Source organism: Myotis lucifugus, unplaced genomic scaffold, assembly GCF_000147115.1.
Source record: "Myotis lucifugus unplaced genomic scaffold, Myoluc2.0 scaffold_14, whole genome shotgun sequence".
Classification (NCBI taxonomy): Eukaryota; Metazoa; Chordata; class Mammalia; order Chiroptera; family Vespertilionidae; genus Myotis; species Myotis lucifugus.
The window spans coordinates 2,422,462-2,443,361 of record NW_005871062.1 but is presented as its reverse complement, the minus strand read 5'-3'; the positions used below and the strand labels follow the sequence as shown (position 1 = coordinate 2,443,361).

The 20,900-nt window shown below is 38.5% G+C and overlaps 1 protein-coding gene across 15 annotated transcripts in view; it reads left to right on the top strand.

Annotated features, from left to right (window-relative positions):
* The window catches only part of OPA1 (OPA1, mitochondrial dynamin like GTPase), a 92,333-nt gene that overhangs the window by 21,978 nt on the left and 49,455 nt on the right, over positions 1-20,900 (top strand). For 12 of the 15 annotated variants that reach the window (XM_023750544.1, XM_006084759.3, XM_023750543.1 and 9 more), the window contains 10 exons: positions 5,000-5,053; positions 7,198-7,302; positions 8,999-9,085; positions 9,759-9,872; positions 14,956-15,036; positions 15,163-15,237; positions 15,552-15,623; positions 15,706-15,805; positions 16,141-16,271; positions 20,812-20,884. In XM_023750544.1, the coding sequence (XP_023606312.1) occupies positions 5,000-5,053; positions 7,198-7,302; positions 8,999-9,085; positions 9,759-9,872; positions 14,956-15,036; positions 15,163-15,237; positions 15,552-15,623; positions 15,706-15,805; positions 16,141-16,271; positions 20,812-20,884 (892 nt within the window). Of the gene's footprint in view, positions 1-2,120; positions 2,227-4,999; positions 5,054-7,197; positions 7,303-8,998; positions 9,086-9,758; positions 9,873-14,955; positions 15,037-15,162; positions 15,238-15,551; positions 15,624-15,705; positions 15,806-16,140; positions 16,272-20,811; positions 20,885-20,900 lie in introns of all 15 variants that reach the window. The other 3 variants (XM_023750552.1, XM_023750551.1, XM_014452203.2) reach the window with 1 other exon arrangement.

The following is a 20,900-nucleotide window of genomic DNA, read 5'->3' as shown; positions in this document are numbered from 1 at the left end:
ACAATTTTGATTTAATTTTTGGGCATAGTTATTCTTTTTTTGGGGTGGGGGTTAATCCTCACCAAAGGTTATTATTTTTTCCATTGATTCTTAGAATGGAAGTGTGGGAGGGAGTGGGAGAGAGGAAGAGAGAGAGAAACAGCAGTGTGAGAGAGACATGTCAGTTGGTTGCCTCCTGCATGCACCCAACTGGGGCCCTAGCCCCTTTGGTGGGAGGGCCAATGCTCTAACCCCTGAGCAACACCAGCCAGGGCAGCGTAGTTATTCTTATTCAGGTTGATAAACTCATTGCATAAAGTTTATCCACATTCATCAATAAAGTCAGCACAAGTAAGTTTTAACTTGGACCACTGAAAGAACATTAGAAATCAGATCTAATTCTGTTTGCTAAAGAGCAGATTCTAATAAAAGTCAGTGTAAGTCTGTACAAATATTTAGTTATAGATACAATCAAGAAGTCCTTAAAAATATGCTTTTGGCTGTTAGATGATCCCACAGTGTAGATCCCAAGCTTAATGTTCTAAAAAAACTTTCAAGATGAAATGAATGCAATGATTTAAAGTTATATTCTGATGAAATCAGCTAGTTGTCAGATATCAGAAAAGTTTTAAACTTATGTACAAATCTTAGGAAGAAAGATTCAGTCATGCATATAATGAGCTTCCTGCAGATTCTAGTATTGGAATCAACCAATATTATAACGATTTAGTGCAATACTCCTGCTAACTAACCTTGTCTCATTTTGGTGGTTAACACTTAAGAGCACTTATCACAGTTTCCTTTATTTTTTCAGTGTCACTTCCTGGCTTTTCTCAATTCCATGGCTGTGGAATCACCTATTGTATGTGTTTAGCTTTTAGTGAATGGATAACCTAGGTAGATAATAGGAAGTAAATTATTTTTCTATTATGTTAAATTAAAGCATGTATGTTACCAAAGAAACATTTATGCTATTTTTTAAATAATACCTGTAATTCTTACAACAACACAGATAAATTATTTTTTTAAAAAGAAAGACTTATTTTAAATGGTGCTTTAGCATTCTCTGTTCTGTATGCTGTTGAGAGTGCCATTTAAATATTCTAACAAATTGGGTGCTAAGGCTAAGCCTTGGCTTTGTTACAGAAGGAAGGGGAAGGAGTTACTCCGTTCTGGTACGTTGTTTAGAAATATGAATATCGTTCTAGTTAAAAGTTATTCTTAAATGTTCATAATGGTAAAATAACTTGAAATGAGTCCTGTAGATCTCCCATTTTCAGATTTTAAGATATGGTTTAAGGTTTTTGTTTTTTTAAATCTGATGATTTAAGGGCTATTAGTAGTGAATACTGATTATTTTCTACATTGCCAAAGGTTAATGCTCATTTGAGGCCTACTTGCCATTTTTCAGTCGTTGTGATATTCCATTTCAAATATTTATTGGGTTATCCAGTAACTTCTATGCCTCACTTTCCTTGTTTGTGGAATAGTGACTGATAGGACTGTACCTTCATCTATTTTATTACATTGCACAGTGGATCGCCAAATCGTGGCTGTCCCTGCCCACTGTGAAGTTACCTTGGGTAAAAGTAAATGGGACTCTAAAACCATTTACACTCTTCTGTAGTAAGAGCGCTCTTCATCATTCCCCCTACTTTCCTAAAAAATAGTTTCCTTACTGTATCTTCCCTACTTTTCCCTTATAGTTAGTACACAGATGACTTTTCAGCCATTCACCATAATCATCAAAATCCTAATTCATAAGATTTCTGTCAATCCAGGCATTTGATGTTTACTTGAGGTACAAAACCACAGCTTTTTGTTGCTTTTTAATAATTCTTTCATCCTTACCTTCTTGAAAATATAAGTAAGGCTTCATTTTCTATATCATGCTAGTAGTAGCAGCTATAAAATTCCCCTTGTATCTCCTGAGCAAAGGAGCTCCTGCAGGGAAGGTACATTAAAACTGCCTTTGGTAGTTTTGCCTCCTATGAATATGTACACATACAAAGACGTTTTTGAGGCTTTCATATATGTGTTTTGGTATTTCAGAATGGCCACAATGGCTTAGTAGGGAAAAATACTTAATTTAAAATCAGGCTTGGTTTTGTGAGGAGCTAGTAAAGGTTTTTGTCTTTCAGCTTTAGCTTGTTTCTGCGGAGGATTCCGCTCTTTCCATCAGTTTCACAGCCCTGGAATTGTAGAAAAGCCCTGGTTTCAAGACCATTGATACCCATTTCTGTCAGGGTGAGTCGTAAATTAACTTCATAATGCAAACTGAATATATTCAACGGGACAAGAACTTATTCTTGTCATAAGGAGTTGAATTTTATCAGTAAAGTTCATCAAAATAAAATATATCCAAATTGCTAGTTAAGACCTTAAATAAGCTAGTCTCTTAAGAAAATATGTATAAGTATCTTCTCATTAATACTTATTTACCTTGTTTCCTAGAAAACATTAGGTGTAATTCTTTTTTTTTTTTTTTAAATATATTTTATTGACTTTTCACAGAGAGGAAGGGAGAGAGATAGAGAGTTTGAAACATCGATGAGAGAGAAACATCGATCAGCCGCCTCCTGCACATCTCCCACTGGGGATGTGCTGGCAACCCAGGTACATGCCCTTGACCGGAATCGAACCTGGGACCCTTCAGTCTGCAGGCCGACGCTCTATCCACTGAGCCAAACCGGTTTCGGCTAGGTGTAATTCTTGACTCCACCATCACTTGTCTTATAATAAAACATTAATTTTGATATTTCAGTAAGCTAAACAGAGAGAAGGTAAAATGGTGCATGAGTTATTCCTAACAATCATGCCAGAGGGCAAAAGATAAATCTACATACTCCTAAAAATACGAATTTATAAAAATCTTAACAGTCATGATACTAAATACTGTTAGCATAAAGATTGTGTTTGTAATATTCTAATAACCTTATATCATTTTAACTTTTTGTATACCCTTTTTATTTTACCAAATTACTAAGATAACCTTTTAAGCCTCTGGCTTATAATAAACAGTCTAACTTTTTGGTGTAATTGTATTGGTTTCTTAATTATTGCCCCATTGTGTAATGTTGAATTTTCTATTTAATTTAGGATATATTGCATGAAATCATTAAATATTCACATTCAAACTAAAACAGTTTATACTAATACTGTTTATATATTTCATACTAATTTAGCTGCAGTTGGATGAATATTTAATGGAACAAAATAAATCAAAGTACCTTTTAAAATGAATTGGGAATTTATTCTGCATAAAAAAATTTTTATGACCACATTGTTACAGTGTGATGGCATGCCTTATGATCGAAATGTGGAATTATTTATTTCTCCTTTGGCCTTCAATATTTTGTTCTTTGGGTTATGGGCTCCTCTCCAGCTTTCTTGTTTCCTCACATTTTAGGAGACTATTAATAATTCTTGCCCATGCTACACAAACACACAGTCAAATGAAAAGAGTTTCTATCCATGAGTCTCTCCTTGCTATACAGGAATGAGAATACAACAAAAAAGTTTGCTTTATATTACCTTTTTTCTGATTACTAAAACATAGAGATTTTTAGGCATAAGCTTTTAAGGAAAAAATATGTACCTGTTCTAACAAGCATTGACATTTATAAAAAATATTTTTAATTGATTGCAGAGAGGAAAGGAGAGGGAGAGAGAGATAGAAACATCATTGATGAGAGAGAATCATTGATGGGCTGCCTCCTGCATGCCCCTCACTGGGGATCGAGACAACAACCCAGGCATGTGCCCTGACCAGGAATCGAACCGTGACCTCCTTGTTCATAGTTCCATGCTCAACCACTGAGCCATGCCGGTTGGGCGTCATTTTTATTTAAAAGAAGTATTTGGGGAAAACTTTGAGAAAGTATTTGGGTATAGGAATTAAAATCTCAAATTAACTTTATTGCATGGATTAGAATTATTAATGCCTTCTTGAACAAATCATTTAAAATTTGTTCATATACATTTGCTATCATGATGTCTTGATTGCTTAAATACCCAATGAATAACAAGGATTTACATGAATTTTAACCATATTTTTGTATCCTATGAAATAAATTCTTGTTTGCAAATTTTGATGATCAGAAATTAGACAGTTATTTTGAAAGACTGAGAATAACAACTCTGTACCTCACCAAGGAGTCAAAACACAGTTACGTGGATTTGTCATAAATGACATCATTTTGATTAAAATTAATCATTGTGTTTGATATTTAGAATTGTATTGTGACAACTTTAAAGCCTGTTACACAATAAAGTTCTTTGTCGTTTTTGGATATTTTACTTTAGAACTATTAATATTAATAACAATTTGAAGTAGTTTCTGCAATACCTGTGGATCTTGTCCTACTTTTGTTTTATGTCCAAATTAATTTTAGTTGCTTTACTTGACTTCATTGCTACTGATGCATTTGCTATATTATGTGTTAACAGATCTTGCACAAGAACTAAATTTAAAAACAATCATCTGGCTCCACTTATAGCTCTGAAAATGCAAGTTGTTCTTTGCATTTATTAAATACTTCCCTACTTACAGAATGGAAATGGATAATATTTGCTTAAAATATACACTATGATCAATGAACTTTTTCAGTACCTGTATATGATAACATGTATCTGACTTCCCAAAACACTTTTCTGTAGGGCTGTCAATGCTTTATTTCTCCATGTATCCAAGTGCCTGTGCTTGAGCACAAAACAAGCTGTGAAGAACATAGTAACCATATATGTCTAATTTTTCTAACAAGCCATTCATAAGAAATGACTAGAATGGCAACAGGAGATGATTGCTTTTTAAGGTTTTTATTTAATATGAAATTTAATGAGTTCTTATTGATGAATATAATTGTTTTTTACTTTCTTAAATACCATTTGATTTAAAATGGCTTTGATTATGCATATAAAATCAGTTTTTACTCTTAAAATACTTAAAAAAACGTTTAGCTTATAGTGCATCCTATATAAACCTAATTCTATTCAAAATTAATTTCTTTTAAACATTTAGGTGACAGACAAAGAGAAAATTGACCAACTTCAAGAAGAACTTCTACATACCCAGGTAATTCTGATGTGTAAGAAGAGCCAAGGACTTTTTCTTATCCTATATAATAAAAGGCTGGCCACTGGTCACTGTCTGCAGAGCGATCAGTGGGGTAATTGGGCCTCTGCTCACACCCGCCTTGGCCTGGCACCGCCCACTCACCTCCATCATCCCACCGCGGTCCCGATGCTCTCATCGGGGCCCATTGGGGCCGGCAGTGCCTCCAATGCCGCCTTCTGCCAGCAGCAGGTCACTGACACCTGCCATGTTCCATGCCGCCCCCTGGTGGTCAGAGCATGTCATAGTGAGCCGTCTAACTCCCGGTCGAGGGGACAATTTGCATATTAGGATTTTATTATATAGGATACTATTATAGACTATTACTACATATAAATTAATAATTCTATAAAAAATGTTTATAGTGGAATCTAACCTATGGGATGCCGGCTTCCGGCATGGTTCTACCTGTTTCATACTACATAGTTGAACTAAATATTATGTTTTTCTTTAATTTGGCTTACTGTGGACATTCTCTGAGGAGTGAACCATGAGTTCCTCTTATTTACTATGTTCTTGGAAGATTGACTACAACTTAAAAAATATTCTAAGAGATATTTTCCATTATAAAAGGCATGATGTTATAGATTGAACATAAACATTCTGCTGGTTGTAGGATTGAGTAATTCTTAATAGTTTTCAAACCTTGCCGAAACCGGTTTGGCTCAGTGGATAGAGCGTCGGCCTGCGGACTGAGGGGTCCCGGGTTCGATTCCGGTCAAGGGCATGTACCTGGGTTGCGGGCACATCCCCAGTGGGAGATGTGCAGCAGGCAGCTGATCGATGTTTCTCTCTCATCGATGTTTCTGGCTCTCTATCTCTCTCCCTTCCTCTCTGTAAAAAAATCAATAAAATATATTTTAAAAAAAAATAGTTTTCAAACCTTGTAATGCTTAGAGAAGAAATTATAGTGTAAAAACTGAGAGGACCAGTTAGAAAAGGATCACAATTATTTAAGAAGAGTATGTAGCCAAGCATTTACTTTTGACAAAATAACGTGTCTAAATGCTGTCTTCTTAAAATCTGTTTTTATATCAGTATTTTAAAAATTAATGTGTAATCTCTGACCACAGAAACTTATCAGAAGTTGGAAGAGTTTGAACCCTTGACTCATACCTTTCTATATACTCAAAACTCTGACCTTGGATAGGCTACCAAGTATCCCTAATCTCAGATTCCTAACCTGTTTAGCCTTTGCCTGACGTGAAGGCTTAAGGAAATTAATGCAGGTGCAACATTAACTAAAGGGCTTATCACATAATGCATGCTCAGGCACTGTTAACTATTATTATTTTACTAGAGGCCTGGTGCATGATCGGGGCCGGGGAGGGACACAGGAGGTTGGCCAGCCAGGGAGGGACCGCGGAAGGGCTCCTGGGCATGTTGAGTCCATCGCGCTCAGTCCCAATCGGCCGGACTCCAGCAGCAAGCTAACCTATGGATTGGAGCGTCTGCCCGCTGGTGGTCAGTGCACATCATAGCGTCTGGTTAACTGGTCGACTGTCTGCCTCCTGGTGGTCAGTGCACATCATTGCAACTGGTCGACTGGTCAACTGTCTGCTCCCTGGTTGTCAGTACACGTCATAGTGAGTGGTTGAGCATCCTTAGCATATCATTAGCATATTATGCTTTGATTGGTTGAACAGATGACTGGACACTTAGCATATTAGGCTTTTATTATATAGGATATCATTTCAATTAAAACACAAAATAATGTGGGGAATGGGAAGAATTTGAATTTTTGCCAAATTGTCCCTATAATGAAGACTTAAAAATTTTTGATGTAATAGGAAATATTGCTTCATGGAATGTACTTAAGGACTGGCTTCTTTAAATGCTTACATTTTTAATTAATTTAATTTCTTCATTGTAAATATCAAAGAATTTTTCAAATAAAATGCCAAATTATAATAGAAAACTATAATGAAATTTATTGTTTGAGATTTTCATAATTCTCTCAACATTTTCATAGGAGCTTTTTAAATGAAATAATTTATTTTGAATAGTCAGGAGATATGACTTCAGGATTTTGGAAGCCTTTAATTTAGACTTACTGTTATTAACCCATCTTTTTCTAATGTAGTTATGGTATTATTTTGTTTCAGTTAAAGTACCAGAGAATCTTGGAACGGTTGGAAAAGGAGAACAAAGAACTGAGAAAATTATTGTTGCAGAAAGATGACAAAGGCATCCATCATAGAAAGCTTAAGGTATTTTAATTTTATCTTAATTTGTTGGTTCTCAGGACTTTGCATGTTCATCAATACTAGTGTGTAAGGGACCATAACCATACATGTTCTATCCTCCTTTGTCACCTGCTATCCTTCAGGGATAGGAAGTTCTCTTCCTATATTAGCACATTTTATAAAGTGTAGTTTCCAGACATTGATTTTAAACTATGCCCATAAAAATCTTCATACTTTTACCAGCCATTTCTCATGAATCAGTTTATTTTTCTGAAATACCTAGTATATCTTTAGGCCTATTTCGTTTCTACAGCAATAAAACCAGAATTCTGAGTTGATGGATGTTTATATATGACTTACCATCATTGCCTTACTTATGTTTCCAGCAAATGATTAGGCTACTTTCTTCAGTTTTAAGAAAGTTAACATTTTCTTCTGGAAAGTTCCTTAGGCATTTTAAAGAATTTTTGAAAAAGCATATGCTGGTATTATTATCAGCATATTGGTAATTACCATTATCAATAAAGTAAATCTTATTTCCCACTAAACCAAGTTGTATGTATTAAATTAAATTGGAGTAATTCTTCTAACTTGTATCCCCTATAAATAAACTGAATTTGGGTATAGCAAAACTGCAATAAGTCATGGCACAGACATTAGGTACCATGGTCCAAAGATATGTAATTGTAGTTTAAGCAACATGTATTAGTAGTTCTGCTCTAAATCAGGATTGTATAAAACAAATAAATAGCATGGCTTTATTTACAGGTTACACACAGCAATTGAGAAAAGTTATGTTCAAGTGTTAATATATTTTGAAAGTTTATGTCAGAAAAAGTATATTCTCTCACAGAGTAAAATGTCAATGAAAATTTAAAGAATTTTTGTTTATTTCTTAGTGGAGGGATAGCAGTTGCTTCACATTTATTATTTCTAGCTGTTAAGAGATAAAGGGAACTGTAGGCCCTTATGTTGTTTCTACTGTAGGGTTAAAACTTACCTTTAATTATTCAATGCTTGATAGCAGACCTTTTTTCCCAGCCAGTGTATTTGTTCATTTATTCATCAAATACTTACTTGAATCTTGTTATTTGTCAGGTACTGTTTCCACTTACAGAGAGAAACAATACTGGATGTCTGCCCCTGGTGCTCTCACTTATTAGCTGTGCAGTTGTCAAAGTATACTTAATCATGCTTACTGGCTTAACCATCTTTTTGGTCATTCTTTCTCCACTTTAGTCTTCTTTTCAGTCTTTCTTTCCCCGCCCCCCACCTCCTATCTATTTCTGTCTCTATCTCTATATCTGACACACCAAATTTGGTAGAAGATGATTTCCTTTCAGTTGGTCATCTAGCACCTTATTTGGCCTTTATGCTCTTAATGGTTTTCTTTGTTGGGCATTTAATATTAACTCTTTAATATTAAATAACAACTTCCCTCTTTTATCATTTAGTTAGAAAGTTAGGAAATCCTAAATTAATGTACTTTAATTATCAGTGTATCTCTAAATAAAATAAATTGGATAAATTAGATAAGAAGAAATGAAATTTTATTATATACTGTTTTACTATGACTATGTATTTGCATAATTAGAAAAAAACTACCATGATTATGGAAAAACATTATGAATTTATCAGCTTTTTTTTCCTCTTGACACGTCTATGGTATTTTTTAAAATGTTTTCACTATTTAATTAATATTATTTTTTTACTTTTGTAGAAATCTTTGATTGACATGTATTCTGAAGTTCTTGATGTTCTATCTGATTATGATGCCAGTTATAATACACAAGATCATTTGCCAAGGGTAAGTGAAAACTTAATACATAGTGAAATGGCCCCTTAGCAAAAATTTAGGTTTTAAAAAAGTTATGTGTATGTACACATACACAATACATACACATTCATATATACATATACATACAGATTAAACCAGAGACATATTCTTTTTTATGTAATATTATGAGTTATAGATGATTTTTTAAGTGTTGAATGTTATTTGAGTACTTTGATCCATTGGTCGACTTACATTTATCTGTGACAAAGGAAGGCTGTTACATATTTGGCATTACATATTCATAATAACCAATATATTAAAGTAACTGAACAGTGGATTAAATTCAGCACATGAGTGAAATTTAACCTGATAGAATTGAAAATGTCTTTGTAAAGAGTAAACTAGCTATGAGAAAGACTTGTGGAACTTGAATGATCTGGTTTTAGAAATAGTGGTTTAAATTAACACAAGTTTTTAATAAAATTTTGACTATACTAGTAAATGGGTCCGATTCATGTTTTGCTATTTATATTTTCAATATGCATACACGTATCAACTACCAATTTTTTCATGGATGATATTTTTTAAATCATTTAACTGTAGATACTTGAAAAGACTAAAAAAATCTTGGCAGCATTTCAAGTATGTTTAAATATAAGTTGGTATTGAATAATATAAATAAATGTTATTGTTTTGCCGTAAGGTTGTTGTAGTTGGAGATCAGAGTGCTGGGAAAACCAGTGTGTTGGAAATGATTGCTCAAGCACGAATATTCCCACGAGGATCTGGGGAGATGATGACACGCTCTCCAGTTAAGGTAAGAAAATAGGCCATCTGAATGAAGTTCCTTAGAGCTTTGTTTATTATGTTGAAATGAAGAGTTTTAACTAAATAAAGAATGGACACGGAGCATTTGGAATTATTCCTATTAGAAATAAGTAATAAGTAGGAAGCACAGTCAGGAAGCCAGTGTAACAGGAGCTGAATAAGGGGAGAGGAGGAAAAGGGTGCAGTGGAAGGCCAGGCTATCCTGTTATTAGGCTTTGGAGTTTAGTCTGCGTAAGAGAATAGAATCTTGGAAGTGGAGTCAATAAATAGAGATAATTATCTGTCTTTAATGTAAAAAAAAAGTAGAAAATGGGGCAGTAGCAGTTGAAATATGTTGGGTCAAGGGAGTGTTTTAAAGATATTTATATGCTACTAGAGGCCCGGTGCACGAAATTTGTGCACAGGTGGAGTCCCTAGGCCTGGCCAGTAATCAGGGCCAATTGGGGCTAGGCCTATCAGGGCCGGGCCGGAGAGGAGGCAACAGTTGCTGGGTCGGATCGCAGAAGGAACAGATGCCAGACACCAATGCTGCCATTGTTGGTGCCCCACCACTGTGCGATTCCTGCCTCCCCCTCTCCCCCCTTCCCTCACCACTGTGCCGCCACCGCTGTGGGCGGGCAGCAGGACGATCGGGACCTGCTGGCTGGGGGAAGGACGGCATGGGAGGTTGGCCGCACCCACCTCTGGTTCTCCGTCCCAGCCCAGGGGCCAGGGGGAGGGACTGTGGGAGGTTGGCTGGTAGGGGAGTTTGGCTGTGGAAGCACACTGACCACCAGGGGGCAGCTCCTGCATTGAGCGTCTGCCACCTGGTGGTCAGTGCACATCATAGCGACCAGTCATTCCGGTTGCTTAGGCTTTTATATAGAGAGATAGAGTTAGAGATATGTTATGATCTAGTTGAAAAAAAAATGATACAAGAGAGAGGGAGCAAAGTCATTGAGGTAAGAGTCTGGGACTCAGTGTACAAGTTGCCCATATAGAGAAATACTGACAATTCATCCATGGTTACAGGAAGGAAGTCTATGGCTTCAGAGTCTCTCATTCCAAAAATATTCATTAGGTGCTTAATATGTGCCAGCACTGTTCTAGGCAGTGTGTCGGTAAACAAAACAAAGATCTTTGACATAATGGGGGATATGGTCTAGTAGAGAGAGACAGATAATAAATAATCTATACTAATAAAAGGGTAATATGCTAATTAGGGTGGATGTCTTCTGGATGACCTTCCGGACAAAGCCGCAGTGGCTGCGAGGGCCTAAGCGCAGCTGTAGAGGGCCCAGGCTCAGGCCAGCAGTGGCGGCAGCAGCGGGGTAATGGGGGCAGTGCCTTCCCCTGATCTGCCAGGTCGCCTCCCGCAGAGGGAGGCCAGACTGCAGCTTAGGCCAGGGGCCGAGGCAGAGGCGGTTAGGGGCGATGAGGCAGGCAGAGGAGCAAGTTAGGGACGATCAAGCCAGCAGGGGAGCAAGTTAGGGGCTATCAGGCGGCAGGGGGGCAAGGTAGGAGCGATCAGGCTGGCAGGGGAGCAAGTTAGGGTCGATCAGGCTGGTAGGGGGCCAAGGTAGGGGCAATCAGGCCAGCAGGCAGAGGCAGTTAGGGGTGATCAGGTAGGCAGGCAGAGTAGTTAGGGGCAATCAGGCAGGCAGGCAGGCAAGCAGTTAGGAAGCAGCGGTCCCGGATTACGAGAGGGATGTCCCAGATTGGAGAGGGTGCAGGCTGGGGTGAGGGACCCCCCGTCTTGTGCATGAATTTCATGCCCCGGGCCTCTAGTAGACATAGTAAGTAACTAAGTTACATAGTATGCTAGAAGGTGGTAAGTGTGCACAGAAGAAAACAGTGGAGCCGGGCAACGGGAATGGTGGTACCAGGGTACTGGTAAGCTGCATGAGGAGGTGACAGCTGAACGAAGATTTGCAGAAAGTGAGGGAGGGATTCTGTGGGTATCCTGTTCAAGAGTGTTTCGTGCAGAGAGAACATTACTGCAAAGCTCCTGAGATAGGTAGCTGCTTAGTGTGTTCCAGGCCAGTGTGGCGAGAGCAGAGTGAAAAGCTGCCAGGTGATGAGGTCAGAGGGATACTGGGGAGAGCAGATTATTAGAGCCTTGTAGGTTATGCACACTTTGGTTTTTGTTTTGAATAAAATGGAAGCCAATGCAGTGTTTTGAGCAGAGTAACGACATACTTTTTAAAAGGTTCACTCTGACTGCTCTGTTGAAATAGACATCGACAAGAGGTGTAGAACCAAGGAGACCAGGTGGGAAGCTATTGGAGTACCCCGGTGATTCTTGTACCAGAGAAGTAGCAGTGAAAGTGGTAAAAAAAAATGGTTGAATCTGTGATGGAAGTAGGATCTACATGATTTTTTTACATATTTGATATGGAGAGAGAGGAAGTCAGTTGTCAGGATGACTTGAGGTTTTGGCCTGAATAAATTGAATAAATTAAAGCATGTGATTGGCATGGGGGAGTCTGAATTAGAATGAATTAGCTTTGGGGAAGAAAATCAGGAGTTTGGGACTTGTTAACAAAAAAGCAATTGGATATACAAGTTTGTAGAGCGGTCTGGGCAAGCTAGAGACTTAAATTTAGGAGTCATAATCGAATATCTAAAGGTTATATAGAGAGCCCTGGTCTTCCTGGGTAAGATCACCATGGGAGTGAGTAGAGAGAGAGAAGACAAAATGGAGGCTTATGTCCCAACATTAGAGATTGAGGGAAATGGAAACAATGAAGGAGTTTGTGAAGGAGCAACCAGTGTGATAGGAGGGAAACCAGAACACTGTGGTCTGTGTCCTGAAAGTCAGGAAGAAAATACCCAGGAGGAGGGAGTGGCGGGCAAGGTCAGTGCTGCTGGTAACCAAGGAAGGTGGAGACTAAGAACTGATTATTGAATTTACAGTGGAGGCAAGTAAGTGGCATTGTGGACATTTCCTTCTGATTGCTTCTACTCCCTCAGAGACATAAGCTAGATTATCAGCTGTTAAGTAGAGAGAGGGGAGAGGGTATTGAAGATGAATAAGTGGGGAGTGTGAAGTCTTTTCTAGGCGAGTGATGAGTCCAGGATTGAGTTGATGAGGGAAGTCAAGAAATATTAGGATTGCTGAGTGGTACTGATGTCCCCATTAAGGTCTGGACACAAATTTAAAGGGACACTGTATGGTTGTGTGTGTGTGTTTTTTTCTTTTAGTTCAGCTGGTGGTGTATTATAGAATAGTTGGAGAATTGGAGACTTGAAATCACCAAGGATGAAGCCCAGAGTAGTGGTAGAAAATGAGACAGTGAGGCTGATGCTAAAATCTTTTAGAAATGGAGTTTTTTTATAATGGCAACAAGCAGTCTGGTGTGATTCATACAGAGTGCACTGTGGTCTGGCTGCGAATTCAGCCATGTTGTGTCAAGCTAGTTTCTTTTTCATTGCTCCATAGCAGTGATTTTTAACCTGTATGCCACAAGAATTTTTAAAGCATCTGTACCTGACTATTTAGTCAGGGGCACTGACCTCTTTTCTCTTACACTGTCAGATAAAAAAAGTACAACAGCCAACACAATAGCCATTTGGTATGAATGAATCAAAATTATACCTATTTTTTGCTGTTCTTGTTAGACCGATAGAAAATATATTTTTTGGTGTGTTGCAGAATTATAGTAATTAACCTCATGGTGTGCCATGAGATGAAAAAGGTTTAAAATGACTGTTCTGTGGTATTGTTTGGCTGTACCACACTTTACGGATCTATTTGGAATACTTCTAATTTAGAAAAAAAATGAACTGACTACACCTCATATCATGCTCTGTAATCGACTGTAAAAACATTTTAACCTACCTTTTACATTGTTAGCAGCACTCTAATTGTAGTGGCTATAGATGATGTTATATTTTAGGGATTCACTTTCTTCTGTTAGGCTGTTCCAGCATGAACACATTTCCTTGAAACCAACAAGACTGGTCTCTCTCCAGTGTGCCCTTCCTCCTATAGTATTTACCAGGATTTCTCCTGGGTTGACTCTGAACTCCAGATTTTTGTGTCACCTGAAGAGTGGGATCTCCGGAATCTTGAATCTTGACTTAGTGTGTTAGCCTCGTTAGCAGCTTCTTTCTGCTTTGTTTCTTAATGTGTAAATGCCTCAAAGGGAAATTGTACGCAGAATATTCTGGAGGGCTCAGAATTTGGAGATTCATCACTGCTGTGAATTTTTCTCTGGGACCTTGGCAACCTGAATCGTGGCTGCCTGGGCTTCTCAATCCAGTAAAACTGTTACAAAGTTTTAAGCTTTTCTCTCAGGCCACAAATTAGCAAATGCCCTGGGGAAAATACCTGCAGGAATATCCCCCACAAATTCTTTAGGGTCTTGGACTCAGTCCAGGTTGCTCTCTGATGCCTTCAAACAGCTGGTTTTGTGTTCTAGCCTGTTAATCTAACCTCAGTAGAAGGAATTGTATTTTAAAAGTGAAATTGGATCATTATAGTGAAGCTTGAAAAGTTACACTTAAAAAATCAAGGAATGTGAAGTTGAGAAGTTGAAACCATTGATGGTTAACCTATAAGTTGTTAGAGAATTTCTTGCACATATGGCACTGTTTGGGGAAAGGCTGTCTTAGCTCTTTGAGTCAATTCTTCATACTTCCCCACCTACAACAGTTGATACAGTTAGCTCTCAATAAGTAGGTGTTAAATAAGTGAATTGTCCTTTATCTGAATTTACTGTGAAGTTAAAGGCAAGGTTTTCTTTTAGTTTTACAGGTTTTAAATTGGTGGTTTTGTGCTCAGTACTGTATATAATATTGACTATGAAACAAAAAGGGCAGTAGTATTTTAGGTCATGAAAGATACAAAGTAGCCATTGATCTTGTTGGGCAATCACAATACATGTGATAGGTGTATGGACAACACAGATAAAGAACTCTGTGGTCTCCGCATTGCTGTGTTGACAGCCCCCAGGGATCCTCCTGATGTGTGTGTAGTATGAAGGGACACCTGGATTTGTGCGATGCAGGGGCCCTGACCATGTAAGTGCTATGGGAATTAATATGAATTGTAAATGCATTATTACATTTCAATTTTCTATTAATTCCAGGTGACTCTGAGTGAAGGTCCTCACCACGTAGCATTGTTTAAAGATAGTTCTCGAGAGTTTGATCTTACCAAGGAGGAAGATGTAAGTAGCATTCATGTGAGGTTAATGTGTGTAACTTTATAACCTGTGTAAGCTTATGAAAGACAACTACAGGGAATATTTGTTAACTGAAGGTTTTCTCAGGACTTTGTTGTTTTCCGTTCATAGCTTGCAGCATTAAGACATGAAATAGAACTACGAATGAGGAAAAATGTGAAAGAAGGCTGTACTGTTAGCCCTGAGGTGAGTGTGCAATTCATTTCACCAGTGTTTTGTAGAATCTAATGGTCATGATATGAAATAAATCATGATATTGACATTGATATTTAGATTGTTGCTATTCCAAGATAACAGATATTTTTAATATTCCTAATAATATATCATTTTGTAGGAAATTGTCTTAGAATAATTACTTTTAGGATCAGAAAAAGAATAACATTTTTCTGAGCACCATATCTGAATGGATGAGATACAGACTTTTCAGACTATATATCACCAAAGAGTTCCTAACAAATTTCCCCTCCAATATTTTTTGTTTTGTTTTGTCCCCTGAGTAGACCATATCCTTAAATGTAAAAGGCCCTGGACTGCAGAGGATGGTGCTTGTTGACTTACCAGGTGTGATTAATGTAAGTATATACAAAACTTGTATTTTGTCGTATTCCGTTGTGGAAAACATTTATAATGACATTTAAAACCTTTTTCTTTAAGACTGTGACATCAGGCATGGCTCCTGACACAAAGGAAACTATTTTCAGTATGAGCAAAGCTTATATGCAGAATCCTAATGCCATCATCCTATGCATTCAAGGTAAATATATCACAAGATTTTAATTGCACTGATATGCTTCCTTTAGCAATCCAGGCTTTGCTCTAAATATGCATGTTACATAAACATGCAAGATAAATATGTTTCACCCTCTTTTATTTGTTTTATTGGTAAATAGAATTGAAGTTGGGAATAATTTTGTAAATTTCACTGTAGGCATCATAGAAATTTTTATTGGCTAGAATATCTTTTCATAACAAAAGATTTATTAGTAAAATTTTTCTTACTATAATGTAGACACAACAGTGTAGCTTGTAGAAATTTTAAAAATCCATTTTGCAATTATTACAGTGTCATATTTTTATTTTATTTTTCAGATGGATCTGTGGATGCTGAACGCAGCATTGTTACAGACTTGGTCAGTCAAATGGATCCTCATGGAAGAAGGACGATATTTGTTTTGACCAAAGTAGACCTGGCAGAGAAAAATGTGGCTAGCCCAAGCAGGGTGAGGTTCTTTATTATGAGACAAAAGATTCTTTGTACAAAAACTTGTATTTTACCTTATTCCTGTGTAGAACCATTTATAATGATACTAGAGTCCCGGTGCACAAAAATTTGTGCACTCGTGAGGGGGCCCCCCTCACCCCTGCCTGTGCCCTCTCGCAGTCTGGGACCCCTCGGGGGATGACCACCTGCTGGCTTAGGCCTGCTCCCCGGGGGATTGGGCCTAAGATGGCAATCAGACATCCCTCTGGCAGCCCAGCAGCCCTCAGGGGATGTCCACTTGCCAGCAGGGAGCAGACCTAAGCTGCAGTCAGACATCCTTAGAGCTGCTGAGGAGGCAGGAGAGGCTCCCACCACCACCGCTGTACTGGCAGCCATCAGCCTGGCTTGAGCAGAGCTCCCCTATGTGGGAGCGCACTGACCACCAGGGGGCAGCTCCTGCATTGAGCATCTGCCCCTGGTGGTCAGTGTATATCATAGTGACCAGTCATTCCCAGTCTTTCTGCTGTTAGGGTCAGTTTGCATATTACCCTTTTACTATATAGGATAGAGGCCTGGTGCACGGGTTGGGGCCGGCTGGTTTGCCCTGAAGGGTGTCCCGGATCAGGGTGGGGGTCCCGCTTGGGTGCCTGGCCAGCCTGGGTGAGGGGCTGATGGCTGTTTTCAGGCTGGCCACACCATCTTCAGGGTGGGGGTCCCCACTGGGGTGCCTGGCCAATCTGGGTGAGGGGCTGAGGGCCATTTTCAGGCTGGCCTGTGACCGAAGTTCCCAGCCTCTCCTTTTTTTCTTTTTTTTTTATTCTGGGATTTATTTACCTTCTATAATTGAAACTCCGTTGCTGTCACTGGCGCTCCCAGCTCTGAGGCCAAGGCTGGCTGAAAGCAGGTATCTGGGATTTGTTTAGCTTCTATAATTGAAACTTTGTTGCTTTTGGAGCTGTTGCTTTCGGAGCTCAGAGCTGGGCCGCGGCAGGTGGGGAACCTTGGCTTCCTCCATCACTGGAGCAAGCAAACTTCCTGCTTGCTTCAGCTGCGTGGCTGCCGGCCGCCATCTTTGTTGGCAGTTAATTTGCATATCTCGCTGATTAGCCAATGGGAAACTAGCGGAGGTATGGTTAATTACCCTTTTTGTCTTTTATTAGATAGAATGACAGGAGCTGTTTGTAAAAAATATATATATCCTTATGGAATACTTTATCAGAGAGTAGTAGAGGTGTTTTTTTTTGGTTTTCTGTAAAAACAAAGTATTGGAAAGTTATAGTAAATTATTTAAGTGCAATTTTGAGGTATAAATAAAATTCCATAATTATAGTTTGCTAATGTTGTATACTCTAAATAATTTTGTATGCTGACATACTGTCATTAACCTCATTCGTGATGTTTCTTTTTAAATTGATGTTCATAAATTAGTATAAAACTAGTGACAGTAAAGATTCCTTTTGGACCCTGTGTATGCTTTTTTTTTTTTTTGCAGAAAAACATTATCTTTCCTAACTGATCAAGACTGTATTTGATCATATAGCAGATTTTTATAATAGAGAAGGCATTAGATTAGGTGTAGCAGTCTTATCTGTGCTCTACCACCAACTGGTGTGTCCTTGGGCAAATTTTGTTACTTTTCTGTATCTAGTCAATGCAAAATCCAGCCTAGTAGTCTAGTTCAGTGATTTTCAACCGGTGTGCTGCAAAAATTTTTAAAACATGCAATTCCTGAGTATTTAGTCAGGAGCCTGATCTCTTTTCTCTTAGATTCAAATAAAAAAAATAAAAAAAAAAACAGCCAACACAATAGCTATCTAGAGCAAATGAATCAAAATAATACCTATTTTTTTTGTTGGATCGGCAAAAAATATATTTTTTGGTGTGCCGCAGAATTTTAGTAATTAGTTTATGTGTACCATGAGATGAAAAAGGTTAAAAATTGCTGGTCTGGTTGATCTCTATGGTCATTTCATTTCTGAAATTCTGTGACTTCAACTTCCTATACACGTTGCTCAGTGTCCCTAAAGGAAAGAGGTTTATTTCAAGGTAACATTATGTGTGTTATTGGGGTTCAGGTCCTGACTTAGGTCATGCTCTCTACTTAATTGTAAAGGTGTAAGGTTTCCTCATTAAGAGTGAAGAATCTGTAGCCACATTGCTTGGTTTCAAATCCTGTCCCTACTGTTTGATAGCTTTGTAAACTGGGAAAAGTTATTTAAGTTTTTTTAGTGCTTTAGGCCTCCTCATCTGTTGGAAATGAAGGTACTAATGGTACTAGCTCATAAGTTGTGAAGGTTTAATGAGTTCAATACTTGTTTTAAAAGTGTTTGAAATAGTGCTTGGCACAAAAGTGTTATACACAGGGTGGCTGTCATCTGTTATTATTTTATTATTATTATATTCTTATTCCCCATAGAACAACAACTTCAGATATAAGTACCTATCCCTGCCTAGAATTTCTCTCCTGTCCACCTGAAGCTTTCTGGAACTGGGCCTCTCTGTCAGGTTCCCAAGACAGATACCTCTTATGTTCACTGGTTGGAGGACTCACAGGACTCAAGCACATAGTTATACTTACATCTAAGATTTATTTCAATGAAAGGAGACAAAGCAAAATCACAAAGGGAAAAGGGACAAGAGATGATGTCTAGAGGAAACCAGGCTCACGTTTTCAAGAGTCCTCTCCCAGCAGAGTCACAGAGGACATGCTTAATCCCTCCAGCAACAGGTTGCTCATTAGAGACTCAGCACCTAAGGTTTTTATATGGACCTGGTTATGTAGGCACCATCAGGTACCAAAATACAGATGCCCAAAAGGAAAGCAGACGTTCAGCATAAGCCACATTGCTTGTACAATGGAGCTACTGTTATTTAGGGAAAGTTTTATATCGTTGTAGGGAATTGTTTACTAGTTAAGTCCCCAGATGCCAGCGTAGGACAAGAAGGCCTTTCTGAGGACTGTGTTAACTCTTTAATCTGACCTTGGCTTTGCCTTATTTTATAGGTGAGGCATGCTGTGGCAGTATTTGTCCTAATATGGAGAGAGGGGGAGAAGTAGGTGAAAGCAAATTTCTGTGCTTTCTTCCCATCTCTCTCCATTATTTTCATTTCTTTTTCCTCTTGTCTAGGATAGTGAGTTTGCATTTCTTTTGAAATGTAATTTAAGCTCATAGCAGTCCTTTTTTATACCAGAGTCAGCATTAGCTTAGGAATGTGGCCTATCTTAGAGCAGGGATTCTTACATCAGTAAGTCTTCAACTGGAGGGCCTTCTGGGAGTAGAAACTCTTTTACACTGTGTGAATAATAGATCTCTGTACAAATGTGCATTTTTCTAGGGCCAGAGACTGTAGTTTTGGTTATATTTAGAAAAAAATTTTTGACCCCAAAAGAGTTGAGAACCAATGGGTACAAATATTTTTTTTACAAAGAGTATAAAAAGGCAGTCCAACTTGGTTAGAATTTAGATATTTGCAGAAGAATATGGGGAAATAATAGCAGCTACCATTCATTGAATCTTCTGCATTCCTGGCACTGTGCTAAGTATCATTATTATCACATATAGAGGCCTGGTACATGAATTCGTGCACCAGTGGGGTCCCTCCGCCTGTCCTGTGGGATCGGGCTGAAACTGGCTCTCTGACATCCCCCGAGGGTTCCCGAATTGCGAGAGGGCGCAGGCCAGGCCAAGGGACCCCACTGTTGCACGATCAGGGCCGGGGAACAACATGGGAGGTTGGCCAGCCAGAGAGGGACTGCAGAAGGGCTCCAGGACATGTCTAGCCCATCTTGCTCAGTCCCAATTGGCCAGACCCCAGCAGCAAGCTAATCTGTGGATTGGAGCATCTGCCCCCTGGTGGTCAGTGCATGTCATAGCGACTGGTCGACTGTCTGCCCTCTGGTGGTCAGTGCACATCATAGCGACTGGTCAACTGTCTGCCCCTTGGTGGTCAGTGCACATCATAGTGATCGGTTGAGCGGCCTTAGCATATCGTTAGCATATTATGCTTTGATTGGTTGAATGGCCGACTGGTCAACTGGACACTTAGCATATTATGGCCAGAGGGAAGCCCGGGTCCCTAGTGCCTGTCAGCGGCTGGAGGGAAGCCTGAGTCCCAGGTGCCAGAGGGAAGCTGGTGCCAGCAGCTGGGGGAAGGAAGGCCTCCTCTTGCACGAATTTCGTGCATCGGGTCTCTAGTATAGGATAATTTTCTTAACAACCATTTTGAAAAAGTTGGAGTATTCTTAAGGCCACATAGCTAGTAAGTGGCAGAGCAGAAATTCAAACAGAGGCCTGACTCCAAAGCAGTACACATCATTCCAAGTTTTAATTTTGATACTTGTGTTTTAATAAAAAATTTTTAATATACTAAAATTAAATGTATTTATTTTTTCCTCAAATAGAAATTGAAATACATTTTAATTCTTTTGTATAGGTTTACATATTTAAATTAACTGTACATATACAGCATTATTAATTTTCCTTTCTAAATGGTATGTAATGCTCTTTAAAATTATGTAAACCTTTATCTCACATTTATTTTCTCACTTTTAAAAATAGATTCAGCAGATAATTGAAGGAAAACTCTTCCCAATGAAAGCTCTAGGTTATTTTGCTGTTGTAACAGGAAAAGGTATGCAAAGATGGAT